This window comes from Cyprinus carpio, chromosome A3, assembly GCF_018340385.1.
Source record: "Cyprinus carpio isolate SPL01 chromosome A3, ASM1834038v1, whole genome shotgun sequence".
NCBI lineage: Eukaryota > Metazoa > Chordata > Actinopteri > Cypriniformes > Cyprinidae > Cyprinus > Cyprinus carpio.
In genome coordinates, this window is record NC_056574.1 from 33,297,778 (window position 1) to 33,310,960 (window position 13,183).

Here is a 13,183-nt window from a genome sequence, read left to right on the forward strand (position 1 = left end):
GTTTCCTGGTTCAACATAAAAAATTTAAATAAAACAGACATTTTCGAATAAGCACATTTAGAAGTAACATGCAGTGTTCAGTCTAAAAATATATGTCTCTATAATCTTCATCAACAGTAGTGGTTTTCAACTTGCCATTATCTTGTCCAGGCTGTGAATTCAGTTTGTTTAGCGTAGTTTTTTTCTTTCGCTCAAGTATATCTTTTCTGCCCAGTTTGTGTTGCGGTTACCTGTTTCCCTCCAGAACCCAGTTTCGGACTGCTCTCTTGTTGATGACCTTCTGATTTCCTTGTTGGTGCTGTCTGCCCCTCATCTGAATTCCTTGTTGGTGCTGTCTGCCCCTCGTTTGATCTCTCTCCCTGTCTGATCTTGATTCTCACCTCATGTTTGGATTTGGTGGCTTATGGACAGATCTGGACTCTGGCCCCTACCACTCGTCTGACCACTCTTCTTGCCTGCTGTCCTGAGCTGGTTTGGAGCCGAGTGGCTCACACTGTTTTCTGTTTTTATTCTTCAATAAAGTTAAGCATCCTTCTGGTTTTTAGTCCTTCCTTCCAGAGATCGTAACATAGATACTTTTTTTTTTTCAAGAATTGGCAGATTTACTTGAATTGTACACAATGTCTTAAGTATTGGTGATTTTAACATCCACATAGAAAATGAAAAAGATGGATGACCATTATCTAAACCCCTTTATTTAAATATCTTAATACAACAACAGCAGCCAATATTATAATCTCTTGCTTAAATTGCTTTTGAATGTTCAAACGTGTTGCCCAAGTGGATAGTACAGCACTGAAATATATGCTAGTCCTAAAACTTGCTCTATAGTAAATCACTAAGGCATTATTGACATAACACAACAGTACAACCAGGGGCGTGTCCAGGATTTTATACTTGGGGTGGCAAAGAGGGGGCAAGAGCAGAATGAGGGGTGGCAAATATAGATCAGTGTTTTTACTCCCTGTATATTCTATTCCCTAACACCAGTGTTGGGGAGTAACTAGTTACATGTGACGGAATTACGCAATTTAATTACAAAATAAATGTAAGTGCAATCTGTTACAGTTACTGAGAAAAGAAAAAGTGTAATTAAATTAAAGTTACAAAGAAAATGTTAACAATTACAAAGGGGGTTACATTAGTTTTTTTTTTCACACAAACAAGCACATACAGATTTGGATGATTTATTTCTTAATTGCACTGACTGCTCTAAAATATGAGGCACCAATGTTTCAGGAGTTTAGTACACAGAATAAGATGCATGCTTATTCAATAACTTAATTAATAATGCTTAATTTCCTATTTGGGTTTATGCATATGCTTTAAGATTAACTGTTTTTTCCTCCCCAAGGCATTGTTAGATGCCAGTGTTTCCTGTCATAGCTGTGAAAAGATTTGATTAAAAAAAAAACAGTATCACAGCTATCAAACTATTTCTTGTTATGATTTTAAACCTGTATTAAACCAGAATGATCAGAATTTAATCAGAATCAGATTGATCTCAAAGTAAACAAAAGGTGCTAAAGTCTGATTTTGTGGTGGCTGTGGTTTAAAATTTAATTATTATAATCTTAATTTAAGTGATGAAGTGTTAGAAAGTCTGATAGTAATCAGTGTTGAGTTCTACTGTAAGGTTAACCCTGCCTGCTTTAAATGTTTCAAAATGATTAACAGTTAAAAGTATTTTACATTTAGAAAAGTAATCAAATGTAATCTGTTACATTACTTTAATAAAGCAATTGAAATAGTTACACTACTTATTATATTTTAGATAGGGTAACCTGTAAACTGTAACCTATAACATTTCCAAAGTAACCTTCCCAGCACTGCCTAACAGTAACCGTCACAGAAAATTTTCTGGAAATCAATGGTAAAAAAAATAGCAAAGTTTCATTTATTTACTTGCTGTTTACACTCCCTTATGTATATAGTTATTTTCACCTTATGCTGTTGGATTCATAATTAGAATACTTTTGACCGTCTCTATACTAATAGTAAAGCTGTGGATTTTGATTACTTCAAAACACAAAGAAATTTTCGCTATAACGTTTCTGTTTCTAAGCATTTTTATTGACAAATCACAGGGCAGCGTTGACAATATTTTTTGTTTCTGTGTGTGATCCATTATGTGTCTGTACGTGGGTGTGTGCAGTAAAATCCTAGTAGGCAGAACAAGTTTAGAACGGCTATAGTTACGACATTAACTGTGCTAGTGATTAAGCGGTAATGGAGCACTCTGAGAGCGAGTGAAAACCAGAATTCACCAACTTTCAAAAAATCCCTGCTTCAGTCAAAATCACGCTGTTCCGCTCTCAATGCATTTCGATCCCATACGCTGCTTTGGGGTGGCAGCTGGGGTGGCCACCCTTGTGGACACGCCACTGAGTACAACTTTAAGTAAAGCTGCTTTAAAACAATGCTTATTTTAAAAGTAGAAAATAGGTACATTTGACCTATGCTATATGTCTTTTGATTTTTGGGGAAACTGGAGAATCCAGTGGAAACCATAGCCAACACAGGAAGAATGTGCAAATGCCACACAGAAAGCCCTCCTGGCACTCAAACTAGGGACCTTGCTTTGAGCCAACAGTGCTACACACGACAGATCTGCCAGCAGTGCTCCAGTCCATTCCACTCTCTCCACCACTTCACTTCCAGTCTGTCTATTCTTAGATACTTTTGTGTGAGAGAAGCCTTTGAGTTCTCATCACAACCCATCTAAATCCTGATATGAAAATTTAAAATCCATTTAAATTATGCCTTCATTCCACATCTTGTGTCAGCTCTCATCTGTGCAAGCAAAACAAACTTTTCAAAGACGTCAGTCATTGATTAAAAAGTCAGTCGTTCTGTCATTTATTCAGTTATTGTCTATGTTACACATTTGCATGGATTATTCCTGTGTTTTCCTGTCTGTTTCCAAGTGGACTTATATTAAACACTGTTCTTTTGGATTCCCTGATCTCCATGAATTTAATCTACCAGAGACTGTAACAACTACTCTAATTTATTAAATTTCTCAGTACTAAGATCACTATAATCAACAAGCAACACTGACTGGCACTGTGTGTGTGTCTGTGTGTGTGTGTGTGTGTGTGTGTGTGTGTGTGTGTGTGTGTGTGTGTGTGTGTGTGTGTGTGTCTTCACCGTCAGTATGCACTCCCACAATGAGATAGTCCCCCATAGCCTTGGCTTGTCGAAGTTGGTTGGAATGACCATAATGGACCATGTCATAGCTAAGAAAATAAAGACAATTGTTAAAATAGGGGCAAAATCAGTGCATTCAGAAGCAAGTGAAAGCAAACAAAGCAAGTTTTATCTACTAAAATATCAATGCTACCTTTACCAAAAAGTAATAAACTTCAAGTTTATTTTATGGGTACTTAAGTAAAGTTCAAGTATATTTTTAAGTATACTTAAGTATACAAATATCAGTGTACTAGTAGTATACTTGTCACCACTGATTAGCTACTACTAAATATTGTAGAAACTTAATTTTCTGTAAAGTTGCTTTGCAACAATTTGTAACTTGAATTGAATTGAATTAAATTATACTATTTCAATACTCTTTGGGACTAAACTGACCCACTTTCTAGTATATTAAAGTATACTTTAAGAATAACAGTAGTAAACTTTGAGTACACTAGTTTACATCCATGTTTTTAGATTGTATTGCAAATATACTAAAAGTGAACTTATAGGTATACTGATAGTTTACTAATTAAATACTTGTAGCATTTTTAGTACACTTTGAAGTATAGTCTCAGTAAACTAGTTTAGTAGTTTTATACTGCAAGTGTACTTGTAAGTTTTCTTTAAATGAACTTTACATCATACTTTAAGCATACTGCTATGGCCCTATTTAAATTTCTTTTTTGTAAGGGTACAACAGGTCATGATCTATTAAACAATTTTTGGTATAAATAATATTTTCACAAAACCAACCAAAATGTTATGACTTTTATTATTTTTTTTTCTTTTTTTTTACTATTTACCCTTTTTCTTCACAAATATAATTTCACTTCAGGCATGCTGCTTTTGTAAACATTCTTGTAAACGCAGCCGACACGTGTTGGTGTTTTATGCTTTAGCCCTTTTTAAATAATAAAGGCTTTTCAACTTTTGCATCCGACTGAGTGCCTGGACCTGGATTTTTTCCAAATTCTTTTTCATGCTTGTAAACATGTTGTATATAATTTTAGTCTTGCATTTGAATAAAAACGTACAATACAACATTACAAAACTAAACACTGACTCTTTGTCCTTGAAATTTTGAAAATTAATTAATTATTAATATAAACAAACAAATACAAACAGTCGTGGCCAAAAGTTTTGAGAATTACATAAATATTGGAAATTGGAAAAGTTGCTGCTTAAGTTTTTATAATAGCAATTTGCATATACTCCAGAATGTTATGAAGAGTGATCAGATGAATTGCATAGTCCTTCTTTGCCATGAAAATTAACTTAATCCCAAAAAAACCTTTCCACTGCATTTCATTGCTGTCATTAAAGGACCTGCTGAGATCATTTCAGTAATCATCTTGTTAACTCAGGTGAGCATGTTGACGAGCACAAGGCTGGAGATCATTATGTCAGGCTGATTGGGTTAGAATGGCAGACTTGACATGTTAAAAGGAGGGTGATGCTTGAAATCATTGTTCTTCCATTGTTAACCATGGTGACCTGCAAAGAAACGCGTGCAGCCATCATTGCGTTGCATAAAAATGGCTTCACAGGCAAGGATATTGTGGCTAGTAAGACTGCACCTAAACCAACAATTTATAGGTTCATCAAGAACTTCAAGGAAAGAGGTTCAATTTTTGTAAAGAAGGCTTCAGGGCGTCCAAGAAAGTCCAGCAAGCGCCAGGATCGTCTCCTAAAGAGGATTCAGCTGCGGGATCAGAGTGCCACCAATGCAGAGCTTGCTCAGGAATGGCAGCAGGCAGGTGTGAGCGCATCTGCACGCACAGTGAGGCGAAGACTTTTGGAAGATGGCCTGGTGTCAAGAAGGGCAGCAAAGAAGCCACTTCTCTCCAAAAAAAAAAACATCAGGGACAGATTGATCTTCTGCAGAAAGTATAGTGAATGGACTGCTGAGGACTGGGGCAAAGTCATATTCTCCGATGAAGCCCCTTTCCGTTTGTTAGGGGCATCTGGAAAAAGGCTTGTCCGGAGAAGAAAAGGTGAGCGCTACCATCAGTCCTGTGTCATGCCAACAGTAAAGCATCCTGAACACCATTCATGTGTGGGGTTGCTTCTCATCCAAGGGAGTGGGCTCACTCACAATTCTGCCCAAAAAACACAGCCATGAATAAAGAATGGTACCAAAACACCCTCCAACAGCAACTTCTTCCAACAATCCAACAACAGTTTGGTGAAGAACAATGCATTTTCCAGCACGATGGAGCACCGTGCCATAAGGCAAAAGTGATAACTAAGTGGCTCGGGGACCAGAATGTTGAAATTTTGGGTCCATGGCCTGGAAACTCCCCAGATCTTAATCCCATTGAGAACTTGTGGTCAATCCTCAAGAGGCGGGTGGACAAACAAAAACCCACTAATTCTGACAAACTCCAAGAAGTTATTATGAAAGAATGGGTTGCTATCAGTCAGGATTTGGCCCAGAAGTTGATTGAGAGCATGCCCAGTCGAATTGCAGAGGTCCTGAAAAAGAAGGGCCAACACTGCAAATACTGACTCTTTGCATAAATGTCATGTAATTGTCGACAAAAGCCTTTGAAACGTATGAAGTGCTTGTAATTATATTTCAGTACATCACAGAAACAACTGAAACAAAGATCTAAAAGCAGTTTAGCAGCAAACCTTTTGAAAACTAATATTTATGTAATTCTCAAAACTTTTGGCCACGACTGTACATACATACATACATGTAACATGACAGATAACACAACACATTATTACAAATAATAAGTCATTATAAGTCATTAGTGTAGGCCTGCCATTACAAGCTTACCAAGGGCAGAATTTTGAACAGGTTTTTTATGTATTCACTATACATTGGAATTTCGCTCATTTTTCCCCAAAATATCTCACATACTGCAAGTTTAGCAGATTAAAGCAATGTGATTGATATCACACATTCTTAATATAACAGAGTTATAAAACTAGCTCATAAAAAACAACAGGACCAGAGCCATCAGTTGTGTGTTTTCCTACAGACCAGAAGAGTGACCAAATATATAATTTTTTTATTCTTCTCAGTGATGATTTTCACTGATGAAATACAGCAATTAAAACATTAAAACACCATAAATATGACAGATTTCCCCTAGTTTCACATGATATACATGTTTCTTTCGATTACTCTATGAATAAATCAAACTTTTTACTTTTAAAATAGTTACTGACATAATGTACGTATGGGCATAGGATCTCACCTGGATAAGCAAAACCATTCATAAAATGAGAACCTTCCACTGATTGTTGCGTTCTCAATTTATATTAATGTCTTTCTCTCAAATAAACTTTCCATACCATCTGAGTGCCTCTGAATGGACTTTTCAATGTTTGACTTATTTATACTTGGTCTTTCCCTTTACATTTACTGATAGCTCTGGTTTGGTATTATTTGTCATCTTTGATGTCATTTAGGTCTATGATGTGCATTGAAAGTGAAGTAGAATAAGAGTGTAAAGAAGGAGCATCTGCTTTTATATATTAATATGATGAAGCCAAAAACTAGCCAATGGTGGCCTGACTCTGCTGTATCTTAAGTAGACAGGATAACAGCAACACTGGCCATGAGCATGAAATATTAATTACTAAAACTGGTTTGCACTTTGCAGGCACCCAAACTGCAACTGAGCTGGGACAAGGATATCACATGCAGAAGCCAGTAGTGTTTAAAAAGCCCTAGAAATCCGATGACTCTGTGCATATATGAGTGAATGTGACAAAGCATGTCCTGTTATATTTCACACAAAAGAGAAATAATCAAGAAAAACAAAATTAAAGACATAATGTAATATAATCTGAAAAAATTTAAATGCCTTAACTGTAAAAAAATAAAAAATAGTATTCAAGCATTTATACATCATGTTTTAATGGTTTTGCTTCACTTTGAGATTCTCAGTTAAACACTCATGTGAGATTAAGTGATTGATTGACCAACTGTCAGCTGATCAGACCTGCCTTCCAAACATGTCATGTGGTTGGTGCATTGGTCAATTATTCTTCAGAGGTCAGTCAAACCCTGTTAAATCACTGGGTTTCTCTGTATGACTGCATTAACACAGCTGTCATGAGATACACAAAACTGCCCTTCATTTGACTTTAATCACATAACATGCTTTTTATATTTGTCTTCGTGAAGGCTTTCATAGTCTGCCACAAAGTTGAATCCACAATCTTTTTACTGAATAAAAGCTGACCATTGCTCAGCATGGACTTAATGCATTCTTGAACTGCAAGCATTACGTCCTCCTGCCCTATGCCCTGGTCTGAGTATGCAGGGAGAGATTACGTGATATTTTATTGTGAATGGACTTTAGCATCTTGACAATTCAGGATTAGTGATGCAATTAAACTTTCACCAAGAACCTTCACACCAGTATTCTCCTAGATGGTTATTATAAACATTTACATTTGGCCAGTAGTGGTCTGGTTACTGCTGACATATAAATAATACATTTTCAAGAGTAGCAATGGTAAATGATTCATTGTACAGTTAGATAGTTTGCACTGATGTCAAGAAAACTGCAAACTGATGTAATTGTTTAGGGAATAATACACATAGCTAATGATTTAAACAATAAGGGCCAATTTATATGAAAACACAAATCAGACTGACTTATGACGTAACAGATTGAGTCGCAGCCTGCACATGCACTGACAAAATTACTTTTGGCAGAGACAAACTATTCATAACAGTTGTCTACATACCACAATAAATGCTGACTTGTTAATGTAAATAAATATTGTTAATAAATGTCACTTAATGTAAATGATTGTCTAATTTTAAAGGGTTCTTTATGAAAAGTTCTGACGATTTGTGCTACCCTGTCAGATTTTGGTACCTCCCACTGAAACAGTAGGTAACACAATGCGACACCAAAAAATGCTACCTTTCAAATTATGGTTTATTAATGCCAACACCTACCCGTATCCCTAAACCTACCCTTACAGTAATGCAAATACAGTAATTGTGTTGTTCAGCGCAAGAAAAAAATGATGCAATATTGATGTTCACATGCACAGTAAGCCCTGGTAGGACAATCTGACGGGTAGAACGAAATGTCAAGACTCATCCAATCTAACATTCAGTTATCAGTAGTGACCTCAAATTCATCTATTGAGTACCAACTATAGAGAAATGAACTAGAAACAAGAAACTTTGCAGCTGTAATATTTATTATTTTTGAAAAAAAAAAATTCTGTTTTGTTTTGCTCTCTCCTCTGCGCTTCCCTGTTTGTCACTTCTCACAGGAACTTATACTAATGCCTAGGTCCTGCGTCAGCGTACGACAGTTAGCGGAAGGGAAGCTAGAGATTACGGTTTATAAAGTTTTAAATATGGATATTTTTCTTACAATAATACATATTAATTCACTTCAGGAGGCCTTTATTAACCCCCCGGAGCTGTGTGGAACACTTTTTTAATGATGGATGGACACAGTTTATTCTACATCTGTTGGACTATTGAATTTCAACCATTCAGTGCCATTATAAAGCTTGGAAGAGCCAGGACATTTTAAAATATAACTCATATAGTCATATACACCAAGGATAGCTTGAGGGTGATTAAATTAAGGGGTAATTTTCATTTTTGGACTAACTGTTTAAGGTTTTTTTTGCGTGTCTTGCTTGTCCGGACTCAAGTTTGATCACTTAATCTCTCCTCTATTCTATCCTTTGTTTTTATTTTCATCTTTCCACATTGCAATTCCTCTGCCCTTTATTCTCTCACTGTGTTTTCCCTTATTGCCATCTCATCTCCTGTTATGTCAGTCTGTCAGCCTTGTCAGCTTCTTACACTTACCCCCGGCCATCAGACTGGCCATCTTAGTGTTGACCCCTGTCTCCATCTCTGGTTCTATTTCTTCTCCTCTAATCTAGTTGATAGTTAGGGCTGTCTAATTGTTGATGACTCTGTGCTGCCACTGACTTTGGTCCAGATTCTTGCGTTCTTTGGTTCTACTTGCCTGGCTATCCCTTAATCTTCTGAATCGGCTTGGTTGCTGTCTGGAATGCTTCCCTTGTGTTGGGCCTGGCTTTCACAAATCCTTTGATTCTGCTCTGCTGGTTGGATTTCTGCTAAGAACTCAATCTTTTTAGTTATTATTTTTCAATAAAACCCTGTTTTAGCGCGTATCTGATCTTGGATTCTTTTTTCTTAAATCCTGACATTGCTATACAAAGGTGTTCTTGGTGGGTGGTAGATGGTTGCTTTCTGGCCCAAGCCAATAAAGCCCAAACCCAATCCTATGATACTGTGATCTCTGAATATGATTTGGGTTCCTACATTAATGTAACACTATGTGTTTTCCCTTTTCATTGTCCATCAATCACAAATTCTAAATCCAATCACTTAGAAAATTAATTTGGTCAGGATACCTGGATAACCTTGATGCAACAAGCATGTTGCCAATAACATCCAGAAAAAGACTAAGACATGAATATTAGCCTGATGTGACAAGGCTGATCTTGTCTGAATCTTGCTCTTAAGGCACGGTCACATTAACAAAACTCTGCAAAATTTAATGTGCATAAAAGGTATATTGTCAATAATGCAGCAATGCATGAGCACCGCTTACTCTGAGATCAGATCCAAACCAAGCAGTTAATATTAGTTGACGTAGCAAAATCACATGTTCAAGGTTCAACAAACTTGCATCAGACGTGAATTCGGCATGGAGACCATGTATCCATGGATCCCCATCCATATTGAGATGACTGTTTTTCATTGTATAATTAGCTCCTGAGCAATATACTGTACATGTCAGGCTGGGACATCAAACTCTGGTCCATGGTGGAAGATCTCTCCTGCTGTGCTGGGATGATGAATCCTAACTGGAGCGGTAGGAGATATAACTGCTGCTGATAGAACATGTGCCAGGGAGGCAGCACTAATGCTGCCATTGTTCTCAATGATTCCCACGGTGAGGGTGAGGATGCGCATTCCCACAAGGTGTAACCAACAAACTCCATGAAGGGACAGTGATCCTCCCCCAACAGCAGCATCTGGTCAAAGAGCTCTTTGAGGGTTTCAGGGTGCCTTGTTGTAAAGTTGTTGATAGCCATCCACATATTCCTCCAGTGGCCGGCTGTTCTGGAGAAACCAGTCTTCTTTATTAAATGTGGTCAGTTCTTCTGTCACATATATTGTGGTTTCAAGGAGATGCATGACGCAAAATGATAAACATATGAAGGAACTAAGGAAACTAGTAAGGACACACTAAGACTAGAACCAAGGCAACTGGGGACAGATGATCTTCCTTTTTTATTTTTTAAAAGAAGGTGAGTTTCGAATGAAGCACCTTCATTTTAATCGTTCCACAGTGTGTGCAGTTTAGCAAGCCATTCAGTGCTTCATTTGAATCTTTCCACAGTGTGTGCAGTTTAGCAAGCCATTCAGTGCAGCTTGAGCATGACCAAAGCCCAAACACTCTATGCACTTACTCTGAGTGTCCTCATTCGTGATGAATCACATCATTTTGAGGAACTGGTAACATGGCGCCTCAGCACTATCAGCCAATGAATGAACTGCTGTGATTCTCTACATGCTTCAGACAATCATCACACCTGGAGGTGGATCCCAGAGCATCAGTTACTGATGCAGCATCAGGTGAACCTATGGAAAAAAACAGTAGCGCAGCCAGCAGTATTACGAGCTGAGGCACCGGATAACTGTGACATTGTCTTGCTATGCAGTAAAGGGTTTTATGGGAAGAACTAACAGGTGTGGACTGGCAGAGTTTGAGGGGGGTCACTGGGTGCTCTGTTTACACTGCCTCTCTTTGGTAGTTCACTCCACTGTCTCTAATATTCTGGCATCCAAAACATTCTTCAACATTAAAAAAACAAGCAAACAAACAAACAATCAAACAAACAAACAAAAAAAAAAACACCATCACACAGGCGGACAGAAATGGCTGGAATTCTGAAAGAGAAAGGATCTATAATCCTGCTCCTCGTGCACATGAATCACCAAACCATATTTTTCAGCCAAATGAACTCACAAACTCTGATACTTCATCAGACAAAGTATGCTTTTAGAAAGAACTGTCTACATTGTATATATCAACTCAGACTGATAAACCCAACTCATAAGCAGATAATATGGCAAGCCTGTTAGCACTCCAAGCAATCCCTGCTGAGTGAATCACATTAAAGCAAAGTGTGAAATAAGAGATGGGATTCTGAAGGGGGATGCTTTAGGGCAACGTTAAATAAAATGCATTGTATGTATATATATATAAACTTAAAAATGCACGCACAACAAATTATATTTTAAGCATCATAAGTTATAACAAATATACAACTTTTTCTTACTGTATTAGTCTCTATAGACATGCTTAGACTTGTTTTCATAATACAAATACAATATATACAATATACAGTATGATTAAATATTAATAATTATTATTTTTAGTAACAGTACTAATTGAAGCAATCAAAACATCCTTGAGCATTTCATGTTTTAAGACTTTATGTTAAAGATGTGGTGCACTGCTGTGGCTATCAACAGTGCCTTCATATAATCTATTTTAAATGTAAGCAGAGCTCTAGTCGCGGGATATTTATTTATTTATTTATTATACCAATGCGGTGAAAATGCATTCCAGCGTGCACTCACCATCCGTCGCACCAGACGCGGACAGTACGCCTCCTCTTCTCCGGACTGCAGGCTGCGGCGGCCGGAGCGCTACTCACATCATTTGTAATCACATCAACATGCCCGTTCTTCATCATTTTATACCAACCTATGTACAAGCACTGCAGCACAAAGCAAAAGTCACACTCTGATATTCACTATAATCACTCCTATTCAGTGTGTGTTACAAGATTGTGAAATCTTTGTCCTTTTCCAGGATAGCCGGCTTCAGCATTAAATGAAGGTGACGTTCTAATGTGGGACAACGCCTCCTCTGCCGGCCAGCAAAATGACGAATCATACTACCGTGAAGGCTTGCTCATGAATATTAGTGATGTTAGAAGACGTTTGGTCCGTAGGCTTAATTCATGTGCTGGAAGGGACGTAAGCGAAGGAACGAATCATACCAGTCACGGCGTGGCTCATGAATATTAGCTGGCTTCCTTTAGGCTACGCCTCATAATGATTTTCAAGCAACGTCAACACGACTATATTAACATTCAAGGTCTGCGCCTTTGCCATAGTAGGATTTGTAAATTCGTTTCCCGGGAAGTGGCGTCATATGGCACGGACTCGTACGATGAGCAGTGACAGGCAGAGGACATTGCTGTTACATAATCGCTGCTCTCATATCATGTGACAAGTGTTGATAACGTGTGACGTATGTAACAAATAAATGCATAGAACCATAGAACCAGTACATTTGAACAGGCTAACTATGATGAACTGCCGATATAGATTTATAGAATTAGTTTACAAAGCAATCAATGAAATATTGTTTATTATTTGTTCATTTGACGTTTATGTATCCCAATAATACTATAAATTATTTGTCACATTGGCATTCATGATCTATTATAGCCTATTGCTCTCCTTTTTAAATGAAGAGGCAATTTTATTAGTCTCTTTTGAGTTAATATAATATTTCTCTAAATACACAGTCATCTAGTGTTGAAGTGTGAATAATAAAACAAACACTTATGGGCTAAACTGAGGCATCTAAGTAATCATACAGACAACACATTCACATATAACCGGACACCAGCTCAGGAGCACCCGAACCCAAAAAATTATTGAATTTTAGGAATTATTCTATTCAAAAAAGAATTACTATATTATAATTTGTACAAATATATTATATGATTAAATTTTTTTTGCAGGCTAAAATAAAACACAAACAAAGCGCAAGAATCAAAATCTTCTCGTTTTTGTATACCAGAAGCAGGTTTGTGTTATCAGTGTACAAAACACAGAACCTACTGAGCTGATAATGTATTTATTGAAGTGTAAACTTGGTTCCAGTTCTACAAAACATGGTACATTAGAGTTTAAACATTTCACACA

General features: G+C 37.1%; 1 protein-coding gene across 4 annotated transcripts in view; it reads right to left on the reverse strand.

The window, feature by feature from the left end:
* Positions 1-12,433, reverse strand: part of LOC109059053 (ethanolamine-phosphate cytidylyltransferase-like) — a 39,970-nt gene extending 27,537 nt beyond the window's left edge. For 2 of the 4 annotated variants that reach the window (XM_042730884.1, XM_042730880.1), the window contains exons 1-2: positions 11,822-12,433; positions 3,151-3,239 (exon numbers count right to left, since the gene is read on the reverse strand). In XM_042730884.1, the coding sequence (XP_042586818.1) occupies positions 3,151-3,239; positions 11,822-11,937 (205 nt within the window). In that variant the 5' untranslated portion in view covers positions 11,938-12,433. Of the gene's footprint in view, positions 1-3,150; positions 3,240-10,644; positions 10,817-11,821 lie in introns of all 4 variants that reach the window. The other 2 variants (XM_042730885.1, XM_042730873.1) reach the window with 2 other exon arrangements.
* Positions 12,434-13,183: the final 750 nt, after the last annotated feature.